This window comes from Acomys minous (assembly GCF_964271855.1).
Source record: "Acomys minous genome assembly, chromosome: 18".
Taxonomy (NCBI): domain Eukaryota; kingdom Metazoa; phylum Chordata; class Mammalia; order Rodentia; family Muridae; genus Acomys; species Acomys minous.
Window position 1 is genome coordinate 55,049,404 of NC_140501.1, and position 18,704 is coordinate 55,068,107.

Here is an 18,704-nt window from a genome sequence, read left to right on the forward strand (position 1 = left end):
CCAAACAAACAAACAAACAAAACCCCCAAAACCATTTATCACCACCACTGGGCAGGGGCAGGCGTGCACTGAACCCTGGGTGATTTTCTCTGGACTGGGCCTTCATTGTGTTCCGTATCTACTATATGGAAATGCCCACTTGAAACTGTTGTACAGGCCCTCTAGTGGAGGCTGCATCCCTTCAGAGCACAGGACACTTTAAGTAATGATTATGCTGAGTAACATTTTGACTCTTAATGAAGGATTTACTGATAACAACAAACAACCTTTATAAACACATAATGTCAAATTTTGATAACTTATGGGAACATTTGATTGATTTTCTAATAAAAAATGCTTGTCTGTTTCTTAATTTAATCTCTAACCATACCTAAAAAAAAGATCAACAAGAACAAGTTTCTAAGTTTCCAGGGCTATAGCCGAGTCACACCCAGTTCTCTGGCACCATGAGTAATATCTGAAGGGGGGCACAGAAAAATTTATCCTCAAACCAAAGTGCTCTCTCTCTCTCTCTCTCTCTCTCTCTCTCTCTCTCTCTCTCTCTCTCTCTCTCTCTCCTCTCCCTCCCTCTCTCTCTGTGGGGGGAGCAGATAGATACATATATAGACATAGATATTATGCACAATAGCAACATTTCACTGTAGAAATGAAAGCGGCACGGGGTGCATGGGAACCATACTAGAGTCTTGGGGGCAGATGTTCTGTGTGGGTATCAAAATACAATTTTGGAATATGCCTTGAGTTGTCAGAATGTCAACAATGAAAGCCAACCAAGTAGTTAAGAAATGGACAAAGCAGGTATGGTGGTACTTGCCTTTAATCCCAGCAGGGGCAGGTAGATTTCTGGGTTCAAGGCCAGCCTAGTCTATGGAGAGTTCTAGGACAGCCAGAACAGCCAGGGGTGCGCAGAGAAACCCTGTCTTGAGAGAATGAGAGAGAGAAAGAGAGAGAGAGAGAGAGAGAGAGAGAGAGAGAGAGAGAGAGAGAGAGAGAGAGAAGAGCTGGAGAGATGCCTCAGCACAGGCCTGAGTTTGACCCTCAGACCCCACATTTTTAAATGCTGCACATGTCAGTAAATTCTTCAACATGTTACAGACAGGTAGGAAGATGCCTAGGTCTCCCTAGCTAGCCAGCCTAATCTACTTGGTAAGTTCCTGACTAATGGGAAAACTCTGTCTCTTAAAAAAAAAAAAAAAAGGTGGAGAGAGCCTGAATACACCCATGACCTTCACATGCATGTGCACACACAGATACATATGCACCTGTACACACACATGCACCCCCACACAAGTATTTGAATAGACACCTAACCTAAGAAGGTATACAGAGGACAAATAATAAAATTAAAATGTGTCCAATGTTGCTATTGAGAAAATGAAGACAAAAGCTAACTTGGTGTTCCATGTCTTCCAGTGTTCAGAATGAATGCATTAAAAGTTCTGACAGTTCCTGAGGCAAGGATGGAGAGCCACGAGCACTCTCAAACATCGTAGATGAGGGGTCCAACTACTCCCACCAATTGGGCACACCACTGGGAAACTTTTTACCTGGCTGAAGCCACATTAACATCACGTGACTCAGCACACCTACGTTTTTACCCAAGAGAAGCTCGACTTGTGTCCTCAAATATCCATGGCAGCATTCTTAATAATAGCCCCCCTCAAACTAGAGAGAGTGGAAAGGGGCAAGCATCCTGAAAGCACAGACCTCTGAAGAGGCTCGGTTTGGGTTCGGGAAACAGCGTCCAGAAGGGCTGTGCTTCGGCGTGCTGTGTGCTTTTGAATTGAAGACATTCCAAGGTGTAGATGCTGCCTCAAAAGCAAGGACTCTCTAACCTTCTTTTGTCCCCACCCCGGGCACCCATGGAGGGGCTGTCTCTGAAGTTCTCTCACCAGAGGGAGGAAAGTTCTTGCAAAAGAAATGTCATTCTCTTAAGCCCCTTCCTAGGAATCTCATCAAAGAGCAGGAAAGATTAGCCACTGGCAAAGAGACTCAAAGTCCCCAGCCCAGACAGACTTTGATCTGTTCTTCTGAGGGTGCCTCTGAGAGGTCACCCAAAGACTTTATCTCAGTCAGAAGTTAACTTTGTTCAAGGTACAATTCTATTCCTCACCGTGCTCTAACCTGCCTCCCCCCAGGAGAGGAACTTTGTCCCAGGCCATTGTGTGCTCTTTGGGCCCTACCAGTTCTCCTAAAAATCGCTTCTAGCCCTCTAAAATACCCAACACCCAACTCCCAGCTCCTTTTCTCCCCAGGAAGAGAGACTCTAAACTTCAGCCTTCTTGCTCTTCTTTTAAGTTTCTGTCTTGCATCGCTTCCGTGAGCATGTGTGTGTTGGTGGAACCTAGTCACCTTCCTCTCCTGAGGCAAAGCTTGGTGTCAGTGGAGGGCCGCCTTCCCCTTGACCTTACAGTTCATGATCCCAAGTCAAGGAACGAGCAAGAGGGATGGTAGAGTTGGAAATTACCCTAGCATGGACAGCATCTGTGGTCCAGCACATAAAGAAAAACTTCAGGGGTAGAAGGCTCATGGCTTCTAAGCACGTAAGCAGAAGCCAGTCAGGGGCCACACAGAGAGGAGTCACAGCTGGAGAGTGTCCCTGAAGTAAACTGTGGAGTGATCTTGAATTATATGTTAGATGCTTTTCTCATTGCTGTAGCCACCTGAAAACAAGCCACTTAAAGAAGGAAAGGTTTACTCTGGCTACAGTTCCGGAGGTTAGTACCCATGGTCCACCATGATGGGGGAGAAAGTCCCAGCAATAGGAAAAGGAAGCAGATGATCACATGGCATTCAAGATCAGGTATAAAAATAGTGAACAGGAAGTGGGGCTGGTTGGGCTAAACTCAAGACCCGCCCTCAGCGGCCCAACTTCTGCCAGTCAAACTCCATTGTCTGAAGGTCTCACGATCATCCCAAATGGTGCCTCCTGCTGGGGATTAAATGTTCAAACATTTCACATCCAGACCACAACACTTGACTTCAAATGTCCACTTTTCAGAGGACATTTATGAGACAAGGAAGCACTGAAGTAGAACTTACTAAGTATGCCTTGAACCTGACGATTGTAAACACGCTGGGATAAACCAACAGAAACCAAGGCTGAAGAGTTAAAGGGAAATGTGGAAACAATAGCTCATCAAAAAATTATCTCAACAGGGAGACAGAAATTATAAGACAGCTGGGCACGGTGGTGCACCCCTTCACTCCCAACACTCAAGATACTGTAATTCTGACTGCTAGACTGTAAGTTCTAGGGATCTGGAAGGCATGGGTCAGAAGGAGGAGGTTCCAGAGGGTCTCTCCAGGTTTAACTGTCTCATGTCACACTTGGGAAAGCAAAGACCCAAATGGGAAGCAGCAACCAACCAACGCATGTAACGATTGGACACAAGAGTCCTTAACCTCCTCATTTAACAGCTGAAAGCTTGACTCACAGCAAAGTTGGCCACTCTGTGCTGTACAAATTGGGACCAGTCACAGAGTTGCTGAGATTCTAACGTGAGGGTAACACATGTCCAGAAAAGCTCCTGGCTTTGCTGAACACGCAGCTGCCATGTTGCTGTGAGTCCTTTTCTATTCAGTCTCTTGGGACGAAGGATCTTTCCTTTTGATGAAATCTGCATTTCATCCCCAAGGTGAAAACCAGTGTCCTTGGCTCTTCTGAGAAAATGAGAAGTGGTTTCTTTTGTGTAATGAATGCTAGGAACATGCAAAAACAGAGGTTGTTCTTAATTGACTGCAGATATGGGAAAGCAGACCATAACCCCTAAAGATGCATAAAGCAGAAGGTGGGAGGAGGGAGGGAGGGAAGAAGGAAGGAGGAGGGAGAGGGAAAGGGAGAAGGGAGAGAGAAAAGGGGGTGGGGGAGAGAAAGAGAGAAAGGTTTCTTGTGCAACTGAAAGCCACAAAAGGAAACTTCACTCAAGGACAAAGTCATTTGAATTTCTTGTGACAACCAGCCAATGTCAATGGCAAGATCAAAACCAGAGAGGTCCTCAGTCCTTGACCCCATGGTTGATGCGAGGGTATGGAGGTGGCATGCACAGCTTGTGACACCCAGCGTCTGACTCTGAGCCTTGTCTTCTGTATCCCAGCAGGGGGGGTGGGTCACTAGTCAGGGTTTGGACAAGAGAGAAGGGACTTAGACCCTCTTGATCTGTCAGGAAGATTTGGCATTTAGACGATGTGGGGGAGATAGAGCTCTGGGAAACCCGAGAGGGCCACCAACTCCCTCTGGGTCCCCACTTTGGTTCAGTTACTTATAGACCTTGGTGCAGACAAGCAGGGCAGCCTCAGAGGCACCTGCCACCTTTGCCTAAACTCAGGTGGCCCCTTTGCTCCTGTACCATGCTCCTTTGTGCCACTCTGTTGAGGGAAATGGCAGAGTTGAGGACAGAGCTGCACACATGGAAGTAGACTGTCAGATATCCCAGGCTCTGCTGCAGTCGTCTTCTGCTTCCAGCTTCCCAGGCCTTCTCTCCTGGGGGCCCCTGGACCAACCCATTTCCTGTTTATCTTTGATAGCGAAGGGCTTGCCTTGCTCCACCACCAGACCTTCTAGAACACTTGCAAATACATGATCACACTCCCTCTTCCTTGCCTTTGATTATGATGTTTTCCTTATCCAGGGAGGCCCTTGGTGTCATCAGGGCTGCTCTGTGAACACCCAAGTTCAGTCCTACTTTTCCAACCTGGGTGACTCCCACCTCCACACCCCAGAGGATGTTCTTTGTACTCCAGAAGGTTGCAACTTTCCCTCTGCCCCATGGTAGATATTCATGGTCGTAGGACTCTGACCTCATGCACAGGTCACCCCAGAGATGGAGTGGGGCCTTAGATGATGCTGTGGGAGCCATCCTGGGCAGAACTATCAACCTGCCCCAGCAAGCTCTTGGGTATCTGCCCCTCCTGTTTCGCTACACTTCAGCTAATAAGTGGTGCTCTCGATCTTATCCTCATCATGTGGCCTGATGGCTTCCTAAATCACAAGCCTTTGGAACACGGGGGACTTTCTGTTTCTTAGTCCTGCATCCAAAACCTAGCACAGTGTCTGTGACAGTCACTTGCATGTGTAGTTACAGGCAACTCTGAGGGTCCGCAAGGCCAAGTCATCTTTCCCATTTCCTGCTGTCCAACTGTGATCATACCTATTGCCTAGTAGGCCATGATCTTTATTCAGTCAGCTAAGTCGGACAGGAGACGGCATCACTCATTTACAGAGAAGGCTGGGCTACTCCTGTCTTCCCAGAGCTTTCCAGCAGCACTCCAGCCAGGGAAGACTGAAACAGAGGTAAGATGCCCTATCTGAGAGAACAGTTCCCAAATGTCTTCACCCAAGTCCCAACATGTGGGTGGATCTGACCCTCAGAAGGACACTATTGGTCCCTGTGGCAAAGCGGGGAAAGGGACAAAGCCCCCACTGCTTCCTAGATTCCCCCTGGAAACCAGAAGTTAGTTTGGCTCACACGCATTGGTCAGTGCAAGTCTCATGGACAGCCTGAGCTCGGGAGGAGAAAAGAAGAGTTTGGAAGACCCCGGTTACTATCTGCCACAGTCCTCCCCAAGGGCAGAGTGTCTCAGACTGTCACTGCCACGCGGGCCCCTTGCAGGCTGTGTGTCTGCGTGTATGTGCATGTGTGTGCTCTGCATGTATGTGCATGTATGTGCAGGTGTCCATGTGGAAGCTAAGGGACAATCTCGAGTATCGTTTCTTGGGTGCCGTCCACCTTGGGTTTTGAGGGTCTCTCATTGGCCTGGCACTCCCCAGGTAGGCTTGGCTGGCTGCCCAATGATCACCAGGGCTTCCTCTGTCTCTACCTCCTCAGCGGCTGCATTCAAAGAATGGGCCACTATGCTGCCCTTTCTCATGTGGGTTCAGGGATCACACCCAGGTCCTCTTTACCAACTGAGGCATCTCCCCGGTCCCCTGGTGATCATTTTTAAATGTAGGTTCCAGTTCAGTAGGTCTGGCAAAGGCTCAAATGTAGTTTTTTGTTTGTTTGTTTGTTTTTTTAAACAAGCTGTGGCCATAGTCCACACACTTGTGATGCCTCGGCTCCTCACTGGCCAAGCGAACAGCTGTGGTCCTCCCATCCTCCCATGTGCATGGAGTCAGAGCTCGGACGGTAGTGCCTGCCACTTTACTTTACAAGCCAAAGGGTCAGAAGACCTTGGGAGTCACCTCACGGGTCCAGAGAACAGGAGTAGTCACGGCAGCCATTTAGCTGTGTGGCAGAACTGCAGATTTAGAGGAAGGGCACTGCACCTGAACGCAGTCTGGTCTCAGAAGCCAAGTCCTCTGATGAGAGCTATCGGACTTAAGACAGACCGCCTCCTGTTCTGGGTTTTCTACTGAGGGTTCACAAGGCAGAAAAGGGCCAGTGCACTCGAACTCAGCCTTTGCGAGGGTGTCACAGTTTCCTATCAGTGTGATCTTGGGGACCTGTCCTTCTTGCATGTGCCACGGCCATTGCTTGACTCATAGGTACAGTGCCATCCTTCCAGTGTGCTCCCTAGTTTTGCAAAGCAGTCACCCCTCCCGTGGCTGGGCCACACTGATAGGCAAGCCTACTTTCTAGCTGGTTGACCTTCCTTCTCTGTGCCACACTGTACCCTCTGCTTAGCTCACAATGGAAAATGGCTCCTTTTCTTGTTTTTAGTAGTTTTGCTGAAAAGACATTTCAGCTGCATCGAACCTCCAGACATTTCCCCCTTTGTGTGTGGCATATGCATGAGACCCCATGTATGTAGTCGTATGTGTGCATATGTGTGGAGTCCTGAAGTTGACACAGGGTGCCTTTTCCAAACACTCCATTTTATTCATAGAAATAGAGTCTCCAGTTGGATGCAGAACTTGCCACTCAGCTACTTCAGTTGGCCACTTTGCTCCAGGCTCCCCTGTCTCTTCCACTCTAGTGTTAGTGTTGCGGGTGCTGGGATCTGAACTGTGGACCTCAGGCCTATGTGGCAAGTGCTGTATCCACCGAGCCATCGCCTCACCCTGATTCACAGACATTTTGATATGTGGCAGCTGCCTGGAGACTGATACCACTGACTGGGACATTTACTTTGCTGAGCTTAAGCCTAAACATGGAGAGAGAGAGAGAGAGAGAGAGAGAGAGAGAGAGAGAGAGAGAGAGAGAGAGAGAGAGAGAGAGAGTGTGTGTGTGTGTGTGTCTGTTTTCCTGTCTGTGTGTCTGCCCCCCCCCTCTCTCTCTCTCTCTCTGTGTGTGTGTGTGTGTGTGTGTGTGTGTGTGTAAGACACATCGTGGAACTGCATCTGAAAGAAAATGAAGCGGCCTCTAGGTTCAGAAGCCTAAGAAAGATAGAAGGCAATCAAGTAATGTACCAGGTACAGGCTCCCTGGGCCACTAGAGGGCAGACTGAGGAAGCAACCACCCCCCAGCCCCACCCCAACGCGCCCACCACCACCTTTCCTTTCTCCTGTCCTGATAGAACCTTTTCTTCTAAGGCAAGAGAGATCAGCCTCCTAGAAATTAGACTGCATTCCTGTGGGTCCCAAATTGAAAGCAGATTTCATGCTATTAAAATATCTAAACAAGCACTGGAAAAACGCATATATACATTTTACAAAGGATGGCACAAAAATCTAGCATTCTGAATTCTTTTGGTGGGTAGAGATGGGGTTTGAATCAAACTTAATGTTGCCTTCAAGAACAAAAGGGTGAGGGAGTTTGAATTACAGGTGCCCTCCCTCTCTGTCCTGGCAGGTTTCCTTGGAGCCAATGTGTCTGCTTCTCTTCATTAGCACTTTAGACTGTGATGGGGTTTAGGGTCATCTGATCTGAAATGCTGGCCAGTGACTGGGTGTGCCTGCGCAGCTGAGGTCAGAGCTGGCTCTCGGGCTGGACCAATGTCTAGCTGGGCCTGCTGCTGCTCCACATGGCCTGAGCTGAGGGTCTGTGGCCTGCTTTCCTAGGGACGGAGAAGTGGGTGGTTTCCATGCTGTGCAACAACTAGCCTGGGCACTTGGGGAATGCCAGTGACTAATGGTGAGCTTATTAGAATGTTTGCAGTAAGCAGAATGGCCGTATTTATCTGCTAATTTTATTCAAAGGATGGCTTTCCTTGGGCGGGCCTTGAAGGTCAGATGGGCCCACTGTGCCTCTGCCGGACACTTCCTTACATCTGTGGTGGCCATAGGTACAGCTGGGGCTGAGGCCATCTGTCTGGGCCTGAGGACACTGTGGTCTGGAAGAAGGCCCCTCTCCACCTCCCTGTCGCCTGCTCATAGGGATATATTCAGATAAAAAGAGGGGGTGTATGGAGGGGGCTTAGTGGGGGGGGGGAGGCTTCTTCCAGGATGGTGAGGGGTGGGTTGGCTTCCTTCCAGGGTAAAGACTTGGCAGGGCTGCACACTTACTGTGCCTCCTGTCACATCCTCAGGAGAGCAGTGATCCCGGCACAGTACCCACTGGACAGAATTTTAAAAGCCTTCCTCGCCCCCCCCCCAGTGGGACCTGAAAGAGAAGGAAGGCCTAGGAAGCTTCCCGGGTCACATCAGAAAAGGGAAAAAGAAGGGTTGTGACAAAAGTAGGCCTTACCACTTCCTTTAGGGGACCTGGAAATTTCCTGAGTCAGGTGTCACTTCAACGTGGGGTTTTTAAGGTTAGAATCTTTCCCTTACATCATACACATACATGCAAACAACACCAGAAAGGGAAGAAAGGAGAGAGGAGGAGAGAGGAGAGGAGAGGAGAGGAGAGGAGAGGAGAGAGAGAGAGAGAGAGAGAGAGAGAGAGAGAGAGAGAGAGCGCAAGAGAGAGAAAGAGAGAGAGAGAGATCAAAACACTTGAGATGCCAAAACACAAGACGCTGTTTTGGAGATGGTAGGTCAGAAGAGAGTGGTCTGGCCAGATGGTGCTCTCCTGAAGGACTGGTCCTGGCAGAGGCTTGTGGCCAAAGAAGAGTTTCACCTGGTGAACCGTGCTGGGCTGCCTGCAAGTCAGGAGCAGGGCTTAGTCCAGCACAGGAACCTTATGCCTGGCACGTCTGAGCCAGCCTCGTCAGTCGTCCTGCCCAGGACCCGTTTCGGTGCCAAGAGATGCCTAGCGGGGCCTGAAGGAAGAGCCAGTCTCCTAGGGTGGGTGGGGCTGAGGAAAAGGAGGTTGCCTGCAGTCTTATGATAGTTTCCTTTGGCTTCCAAGAGCTTTTAGGAGGTAAGTTTCTGCCATCTTGTGGCCAAGACTTGGTACTGCATGAGTCCCAGCACTTCCCCCACCTCTGTTCCCCAGCACTGCCCAGCTACTGTGCCCTAGGTGGGAAGGAGGGTTCAGAGAGGCCTCTCCCCACAGTCCAGCCTCAAGGAGCCTTCAGAAGGCCCTGTGTGTGGGATGGCCACTCATTCATACGAGGACCATCGTTTGTGAAAAAGAGAGTAAGTATATGGATGGGCAGCGTAGGAGAAGCCAGGCCCTGTCCAACTTCCCAAGAGAAGACCCCCCCCACACACACACACACACACAAGGAGGCCAAGAACAGACACCTGGGGGACCTGGGAGGAGGGAAGGGAAGCAGACTTCCCTTGACTGCCCCGTTGCCTACAGGGTGGCAGTATAGTTGAGGTCAAAACAGGCATCCCTTTCCAAGAGCATGAGGCCCGCATAGACAGGTTCAAGTGGGGGTGGGCAAGCCCCCTCTAAGCAGACTGCTCTGCAGTGGGGAAGGCAGAGCTCTCTGAGGGCAAAGGTTGTGCGCCCTTCTGGAAGGTATGTGCATTTCTGGGCAGAGACCAAGAAGGTGTGAAATGCCACTTGGTCAGGCCTTTGACTCAAGCCACAGAACAGACGCAGACCTGTCATCATCGCAGAGCTCTGATCCCCTTGGCGTGGCCTGGGCCAAGAACGCCAGACTCTTCTTTCTGCAAGGTCTCTGCCACCTGAAGCAGATATATTCACGGGGCATCAAACTGCCTTTTACCGGAACATCCCGTCCTCACCACCACCCCTTGCCCCATGGGCACATCCAGATGCTGGTGATGGTTTGATGCCTGTGTTTCTACTGCACGCCCATCCTCCTTGTAGTGATCTGGCCCCTGGCTGACATAGCCATGCCAGCAGCTGCCAGCCCAGGTATTCATCCTTCTGAGGTGCCCTTTGTCCGAAAAGCCTGGTGCCGATTGGTGAGCTAGTTGGGATTCCACCACAGAGCAGAGACTTTCAAGGTATTCCAGGGATGGATTTTGCGGAGGGAATTGGGTGTTCACAGACCCTTTTGAACGGCGGTCAGAGCCCAGAAAAGCACTAGATTTGAGCATGTGGAGCCATCACCAAACCACAAAAGCTTGTTGCCACAAGGCCTCAACTGCCCTCAGCCCAGGAACAAAAGCCCCGCCACCCCCAGAGGTGGCCAAGGAGGAACTGGGGCAGAGTCATGAGTGAGCCTTCTTGCAGGTGCCTGTACCCATCCTAATGACTGCGCCGTGCAAATCTCAGCCTTTCATTCTGTCAGCCACCAGATTCTACTTTGATTTTCCCCGTGAGTGGGACAGAACATGGGACCTTGGCGGTGTGTCTCCAGGCCTCCTGTCTCTATGATCCCAGGCCACCCAAGCATGTCAGGGATGGAGGCACGTGATCTCACATGCACTTTTTATATGGTTGATGACAATAAAAATTTTTTTCTGCCATGAGACGGAAACTAACTCGTGAAGCCTTTGCTGTGATTCACACAGTCACTTTACTAGCATATAGTAAACCCTCAGTAGGGCTTTTTTTTTTAAAGGTCTAAATGGATTTAGAATGGTTTCTTGTTCTTATTTCTAACTCAAAAAACAAAAACAAAAACAAAACACCTGGCTACTTCTTCATTGCATGGTCCAACTGCAGGCCTTGACAAGAACATTGATCCTCATTCTTTCCAGGCCTTCTTGGCCTTAATGTGGTGAGTCTGCCTCTTGGTTAAGAGGGCTGCACAGAGAAAGCCTAAAGCAGTGAGTGGTGCAGAGGTGGGATCCATTAACTGGCAAGTTTGACAGTTCATCTCAATTAGGCCTGGCCAGCACCTCATCAAAACCCAGGCTCTGCTGCTCTGTGCTCAGCACTCGGCACTCGGCGTTCGGTGCTCAGCACTCAGCGCTCGGCATTCGGAGTGAGGGTCTAATGCCTTATGCTCCAGCGCTTCAGGGCAACTGGCAACAAGATGGAATAGGAACACAGCTGAAATCCAAAAGGGAAAAAGGCAGGGCTGCGATCCACAGGGAGCAATGTCTGTTTCCTAATCCGTCTCCTGCCCCAAATAGCTCTGCTCTCCTCCCCCAGTTTGTGTTGACGTGTTTCCTGCCTGTGGAAGCAGATGCCACCAAGACTTAAAACTGGGTCACAGAGGGCTATGATAGCCTGACACAGGCCCACAGGCCATGTCCTCCTCTGAGTTGGATGTCCAGGTTCCTGGCTCAGAGCTCAGAGCACAGACTCCAGGAACCACAGAGCACAGCTCTATGCAAAGTGGGAGTGGGCATGGATCTGTCCCTGAGCTGGGCACAGAGCCCTTGGCTTGCCTGTCATTCTGGTCCTGTTTCCCAGTGGACAATCAGAGAGTCACAAGGCCCTGCCACTACCCTGGAAGGAGTTTGGAGCTGCCTTCCAAAAGCAGGACTCCTGTCAGCTACGGGGCAGTGAGCAGACCATAATTATACAAATATTTGACTCGTAGGCTCTGAAGCTGTAGGTCAGGGCACTTACTGACAGCCTGAGTTCAATCAACAGCATCCTTGTGGTAGAAAGAGAGCACTAACTTTCACAAGTTGTGCGTGCACACACACACACACACACACACACACACACACACACACAAATAAATAAATAAATAAATAAATAAATAAATGTTTTAAAAAAGAATATTTTAAACTCTGATGCATACTTAATTTTAAGACCCAGTTCACCCAGGCAGATTGACAAGTACCCATCTAGAATTATCTACCAGGGAAGGGCAGAGCCAGCATGTGATCTAAGCCTTGTGTCCCCCCCACTGGTCATTCTCCCTCCTTCTCAGGAGTCCTGTGTCCAGCATTAGGTCCTGAGGTCTCTGCCTCTCTTTCTCTCTCTCCACAGGTTCTTTCGAAGCACGGCTTTGGCACCATCACCACCGACATCCGAGAGGGACAAGCGTTCTACTATGCGGAAGACTACCACCAACAATACCTGAGCAAGAACCCAGATGGCTACTGTGGCCTCGGGGGCACTGGGGTTTCCTGTCCGATGGCCATTAAGAAATAATTTCTCTCCACGAAGCTGGCCCTGGAGGCTCCGGCAAAACCACAGTTGCTGGATGGGGCGGCACTTCTGTGATTCGCATCTGTCACCTTCTCAAGAGCACACACCACACGGGCATTTACATGAATCTGGTTGTTATTGGGGTTTGATTTACGGAAAGTATGATTACGTAATTTGTCTTCTGCTCAGTCCGGGTCTGGTAGAGCATGACATTTTAGTGGATCACTTGGGATCTCAATGGAGATAACGAGGGCCCTGTGTCCACCTGCTCAGGCTGGAAGAGGTGTTGAGGGTTCCGAAACAGGGAGCTGGCTAGGAGAAAGCCCAGGGAACTGTGGCTCCTTGGTCTGTGCTGACAGACCCCGCCCACTGCCCTCAGGTGCCTAATTCATTCATGTCTACAGGCTCCAGGAATTACTTGCCGGAACGCTTTGCTCTACTGACTCTAGGCGTGTGTTTCTCTCCCTCCTCCATCCTCTCTGTGCAGAGAAGACACGAGTGACCTTAATGAATTTTAACATTTCTGCTTACAGCTATGGGAAAGCTTGTTCTAATAAAAAATCTACAGTTCAGCAATAGCATCTGCCTGCTGCATGTCTGTCTTTCCTGGTTCACGAAGGGTATTGGGAACTGTTGCAAAGCCAAGTTAAGATCTCAGGAGGAAACACCACCACCACTACCAACAACAGCAACAGCAAATGCTCCTAATTATTTTTTGCCTGAAGGGGACATATGGTTAAAAGTTCTGGCAAGTATGCACACCCCTGGCTCTCTGTGGCTTTAGTAACAGTTGTTTTTAAGGTGCCTGTCGCATGCCATGTCAAGGACAGTTATACTCAGAGAAGACACCTTCAGCCTTTGCCCCGGAAGAAAAGAACATTGAAGGGGTCAGCTAACTTCAGCTGCTGATGCAGCGTAGAGAAATGCATAAGAAGGCGCTGGCTCTGGAGACCATGGAGCTGTGTGCAGGGTCATCTCAGCTAGGCGGGTTCACCACAGCCCCCACAAGGTGGCAAACACGCAGCAGTCTGCAGGTGGGTGCATGCCAGGAACACATCACACACACACACACACACACACACACACACACACACACACACACACCACACACACACACACACACACACACACACACACACACACACACACGGGTCAGATGTAATAGCCAACGGCTGTCAGCTCCTTGCCCTGTATGCTTCAGCTAATAGAAGAAAAGGGTTTCTAGGCAGAAGGACCAGATGTGCAAGTGGTCATGGCAGGACTGGAGACACTGAAAGGCCAGTGAGCCATGAGTTTTCAGAAGGATGCCCTGTGGGGGAGCTGTGCAAGGTGGGCAGAGCTGGCTCGGGAGGATCGTTGAGAAGCCTGAGAATGGGCCTTAACCAAATGGCAGTTCCGACTCCCCTCTCTCGGTTTTAACTTGGGCACAAGTGAGCACAGTGTTATTGGAATGTGAGGGCACAGATCTGAGCTGAGGATGGGTGCATGTTCCTGGCTTCACGGTGGGGATGTGGAAGGAGGCAGTCTAGGGGCGGGTCTGTGGCTCAGAAGGAATCAGAGAACGACCTGCATGTGGTGATCTGCGCGCAGATGCCTGGAACCATCTGAGATCATGTGGGAGAGACTGAAGGTGGAGGCAAGTGACAGTGAGGACCTCTCATCCTCAAACGCGAAGAGCTTGGAAAGTGACACTTGAGGTTCGCTGTGAGGGAAAGGTGTCCCACAGGGAGAGGGCACAGGGCCCTCAAGGCATTCCAAGAGAGCGCTCCTTGGACCTTGTCATAAGCCTTCCGCAGAAGGGGCTGAGGTTGTTTTGTTTTGTTTTGTTTTGTTTTGTTTTGTTTTCCACAGTGACTCTCCTCTAAGCACATGAGCCTAGCTATGGCACTCTTAGGGTTGCAGACTGCTGGTAACGGACATGAGTCCCAGGAGGACCACTGGATAGACACAAAGACAAGCAGGGTCTTGATTTAGCTCTGACTTGTGGAACCTGGGGTACCTGAATCTTAACTCTGAGGCATTTCCCCGCTCCCAGGAGACACCAGTGCATGCACTATGTCTCTAGTTCTATAAGCACGGCACTTTAACATCTACCTTACATTCACGGGTTGCCATGTCTTGCTCCAGAAAACCCACCAACCCAACTCGGTCTCCTTGACTTGACCTTCTTGGCCTTCTCCTGAGAGTGGGCTTGTCCATACATGAGTAAAGATAGAGTTCTCGTGCCCTAACCACTGCCTTTGTTGGATTCTAACTTTCCAAGCCGCTGCCCACCTGCCCTCATCACCACAGGGCCCACCGCAATTATCCTAAGCCTTTCCAAAGCCATGCAGCCTGTTTGTCCTGACTGGCTTCTCCTCATCCTATAGAAACTGCAATAAAGTCACCTGTTGTCCAGCCTTCCTCTGCCTCAGCGCAGCCTGGTGCTTCTCTAGGCTGGTCTCCATGTCTAATCTAGAACCTATAAGCAACAAGTTTTTTAAAAAATTAATTTAATAATTTAATTTTTGGAACAGGATCTCACTATGTAGCCCTGGCTGGCCTGGAACTTACCATGTCAAACCAGCTGGCCTCAAAACTCAAAGACATCTGCCTACCTTGCTGGGATTAAAGACATGCACCACCGCACCCAGCTGAAAGGTTTTATATTTTATTTCGTTAATATTTTATTTTTATTTTATGTGTGTTTACTTGGATGTATGTAAGTGCACCACGTGCATATCTTGAAGGTATTCGAATGTACCGAGATTTCTTTTGTGGACCCGAGTACCATCTGCTGTGATGTCCTATGTTCACCAGAGACCGGGGCATATTTCATTGTTGCTGCTGGAATAACATTCAGCTTACAGCAGAGTCAGGGATGGTGTGGTCCAGGCCTTCTCTCTCTCCTGCCTGCTTCATCAGGTAAGAGAAGTGTCAGAATCCCCAGCTTCCGTTGTGGGCGTGTTTGTTTCTTCACATGGTTTCAGTGGGCTTGCTCTGTGAGTTTGGAGGCCCTGCCCCTCAGTGCAGACACATTTAAGATGTTCACCGCCTCTTGATGCAATGACCCTCCCCTCTCGGTGTCGACCAGGGATTCTCTTTTGTTAGAAGTCCTGTCACATATTCACATAGTCACCCTGCTTTTGTAGTGCTCGCTGGTGCAGTGCTGGCCTTGGCTACCAGCTTGACCTGGCATGGAGGCCATTAAGAAGCAAGCTTCGGAGCAACTGTGAAGTTTATTTGGTTGGGTAAATTACATTTATATAGCTAACATTTCTCCTGTTCTTCATTCTTTGGTTGTCTCATACTTCTGTTTATATGCCTCTGCTTGTGCCAGTCGATACCTTCCTGAAGTACACTGATAGATCCGTTCTGCTTTTGTAGATCCGGAGAAGTCATTTCAGTTTATCAAATATATTTTGCCTGATATGAAATTTCCTGTGAGCAATTTAAAGGCGTTCTTCATGGTCTTTCCCTCTTCTCTGACATGCACAGTTTCCAGGGGGACTCTGATGCCATCCTTTCTCTGCTCCTCTATTTGAGATATGCGTAATTTTTTTTCACCCATCTGTTGCTTTTATCGTTTTCTCAACCAAGTAGTTTGATCATACTGTGTAAAACTGTGCTGCTGCAAGGCAATGCATTATTTAAAGTAGGGATGTTGCAGAGTATGCATTTGAAGTTTCTCTGCGTTGGTTAGTTTATTGTTTGTTTGTTGTTGTTGTTAACTTGACTCAAGCTGGGAAGACAGAATCTCATTTGAGAAAGTATTTCCATCAAATTGGCCTGTAGACAAGTTTGTCAGACAGTATTTAAGTTACTGATGTGGGAGGGCACAGCCCACTGTGAGAAGTCCCACCCCTGGGCAAGGTGGCCCCAGGCTGTAGAAGAAAGCAGACTGAACAAGCCATTAGGAGCAGGCCGTGAGCAGCATTCCTCCATAAGCTCCTGCCTCCACGTTCTTGCCTTGGCTTCCCTTCATGAGAGTGTAAGCTATAGGCTGAAATAAACCCTTCACATGTGCACGCACGCGCGCGCGCACACACACACACACACACATGCACACATACGCCTGAAGTTGCTTTTGGTCACAGTGTCTATCACAGCAATAGAAAGCAAACTAGGACACAAGTCCTCAAAATCTTCTAGCTGGTAGAGCAGTTTTCACAAATCAAACCGTCTCCCCCATCTCATCTCTTTCCTTGCTAGCTAACTGGCTAATTTGGTCTGGGCCTTGATTAGGGTGCTTAACCACACTTGCCTGTGTTATTAGGTGTTAGCACTTCAGTCTCCTTTGTCCCAAATGAGAGGGTAGATAGAGATTCACCTTTCCATGCGAACACTTTAAAGCACGTGTTGTGGGAACAGGCTGTGCGGCAAGGAGCTGTACATTTCTCAGAAGGCTACAATTCTCTGCTCTGTTTAAACAGTCAGTAAGTGTGCCGTTTCATTCCTGTTTGAAGGCACACACCCAGGACCTGCCCTTAGCCCTTTGTCCCAGATGAAATTAATGACATTGGAATTCAGTCTTTGTCATCTTGTGCTCAAATACCCTAGCAGACTTGTAACAAGAAAGAATTAGGGCACAGCTCAAACACAGAAGTGGAAAAAGAAATGGGCTGAAGTCCACAGGGAGAGCGTTCTTCTTCTTCATCTGTCTCGTGGCCCAAATAGCTCGGCTCTCCTCCCACGGCTGTGTTTATGTGCTACCCTTCTTTCTCTTGTGGCAGATGTCAACAGACCGGTGGTCCTAAACTAGGTCAGAGAGAATGGTGGCGGCTTGATCCAGCCCTGTGGCTCTGCTGTTCTGTGTCTTCATGTCTGCCTTCAGTCTCTAGCAGGCTTTCTGTGACATATCAGGGTGACCCCTGGTCCCCAGAACAGTGGGCTTCTGGGTTCATACCTCCAGAACAAAATTCTCAGATCCCTCTCTGGAAGGAGATGGGGATCCTTGACTTCCCTCAGCCCTTTTGCCTCTTACAGTCCCAGGCCCTTCTTATTACACTATAGCACTAACAAACAGTATCGGAAGAGTTATGCGTTTGTCACAGCAGCCAGAAAGACACACCCGTCTTCCAGAATGTCCATTACACGAGGGGCCTGTTTCAAACTGGAACCTACAGGTTCGGGTCCACCTGCCACATGCCTGTCTACCATGAATGGAGTCTGAGATTTGGTCCCCACTACCAAATACAGGTCTGAAATGGTGGCCCACACCTATAATCCCAGCACCCCAGGGGTTGAGGCAGGAAGATTTGTACAAGTTTGAGGCTAGTCTGGGCTACATAGAGGGTTTCAGGCAGTGACACCACAGCATGAATCCATCTTTTTTTTTTTAAACAGGCTAAAACAACAAATTGAAACCAGACAAGATGCAGGTCAGGGCTCCTAGGACAATTGAGATTGCAGAGCTGTGCTGTACAGAGGACAGGTTTTCAGGCCAAACAAACCTCATTCCAAAAAACAGACATGAAGGGAAGTCAGTATATTTCCTGGTGTGGAACAGTGGGTGGTAGAGTCCAGGGCCAGGCTGCCCCAAGATGCTCTGTTCCTCTCCAGAGCTCGCTGTTGCCTTTTCAGTCCCAGGTAAAGCTTGCAGTGCCCACAATCCCCCTCCTTCCTTACCTGCTGTAATAATTCCGGTGCAAGCTTCCCTGCTCCTCAAGATGTTTACGAGAACAGGTAACACAGACTTTGCTTGAGAGGGACTGTTACTATACAAAAGACTCCCTCCGGAGTATTGAGGCACAAGTCCTGGTGAGCACAAAGGCCTTTAGAGTACAGCATCTGCCTTTCCTGTTGGAGTTTTAAAAACCAAGCCTGAATGTGAGTTAATATCTATCATATCTCATCTCTATCAACTTAACACATCTATCTAGACCTAAAAATGTCTTATTTAGACTCACCAAGATTGGAAAGATGTTGGCTGCAAGGCTGCCAAATACAATTAGCCAAAACACCATGAATATAACCTTTATGTAATTCCTGATTGTTTTGTGGTTCTTCTTGCTATATGTAGCTTATTTTATTTATGTGTAATAATATAAGTGCATATGCCAAAAAAAAAAACCCAACAACAACAGTGATAGATTCACCTTTAAAAAAATAAAATAAAATAAAAATAAAGCCTGAGGCCTGGAAAGGCAGTTTAGTAGTTCCAGCTAGAACCAGTGGTTCTCAACCTTATGATTCATAACAGTGGCAAAATTATAGTTATGAAGTAGAAACAAAACAATTTTATTGTTGTGGGTCACTACAGCTTGAGAAACTATATTAAAGGGTCACAGCATTAAAAAAAAAAAAAGGCTGAGAACCACTGAGCTAGATCAATGGTTAAGAGCACTGTCTTCCAGGGAACTTGGTTTGATTCCTAGTACTCACATGAGCTCATGGCCATCTGCTATTCCGGTCCTAGGGCGTTTATCATCCTTTCTTTGTCTGTAAAGGCACAGCCATGCTCATGGTATAGAGGCATACATGCAGGCA

The 18,704-nt window shown here is 48.8% G+C and overlaps 1 protein-coding gene across 5 annotated transcripts in view; it reads left to right on the plus strand.

The window, feature by feature from the left end:
- Window positions 1–12,814, plus strand: part of MSRA (methionine sulfoxide reductase A) — a 316,653-nt gene extending 303,839 nt beyond the window's left edge. For all 5 annotated transcript variants that reach the window (XM_084766944.1, XM_084766943.1, XM_084766942.1 and 2 more), the window contains one exon: window positions 12,075–12,814. In XM_084766944.1, the coding sequence (XP_084623070.1) occupies window positions 12,075–12,232 (158 nt within the window). In that variant the 3' untranslated portion in view covers window positions 12,233–12,814. The remainder of the gene's footprint in view (window positions 1–12,074) is intronic.
- The last annotated feature ends 5,890 nt before the right edge of the window (window positions 12,815–18,704 follow it).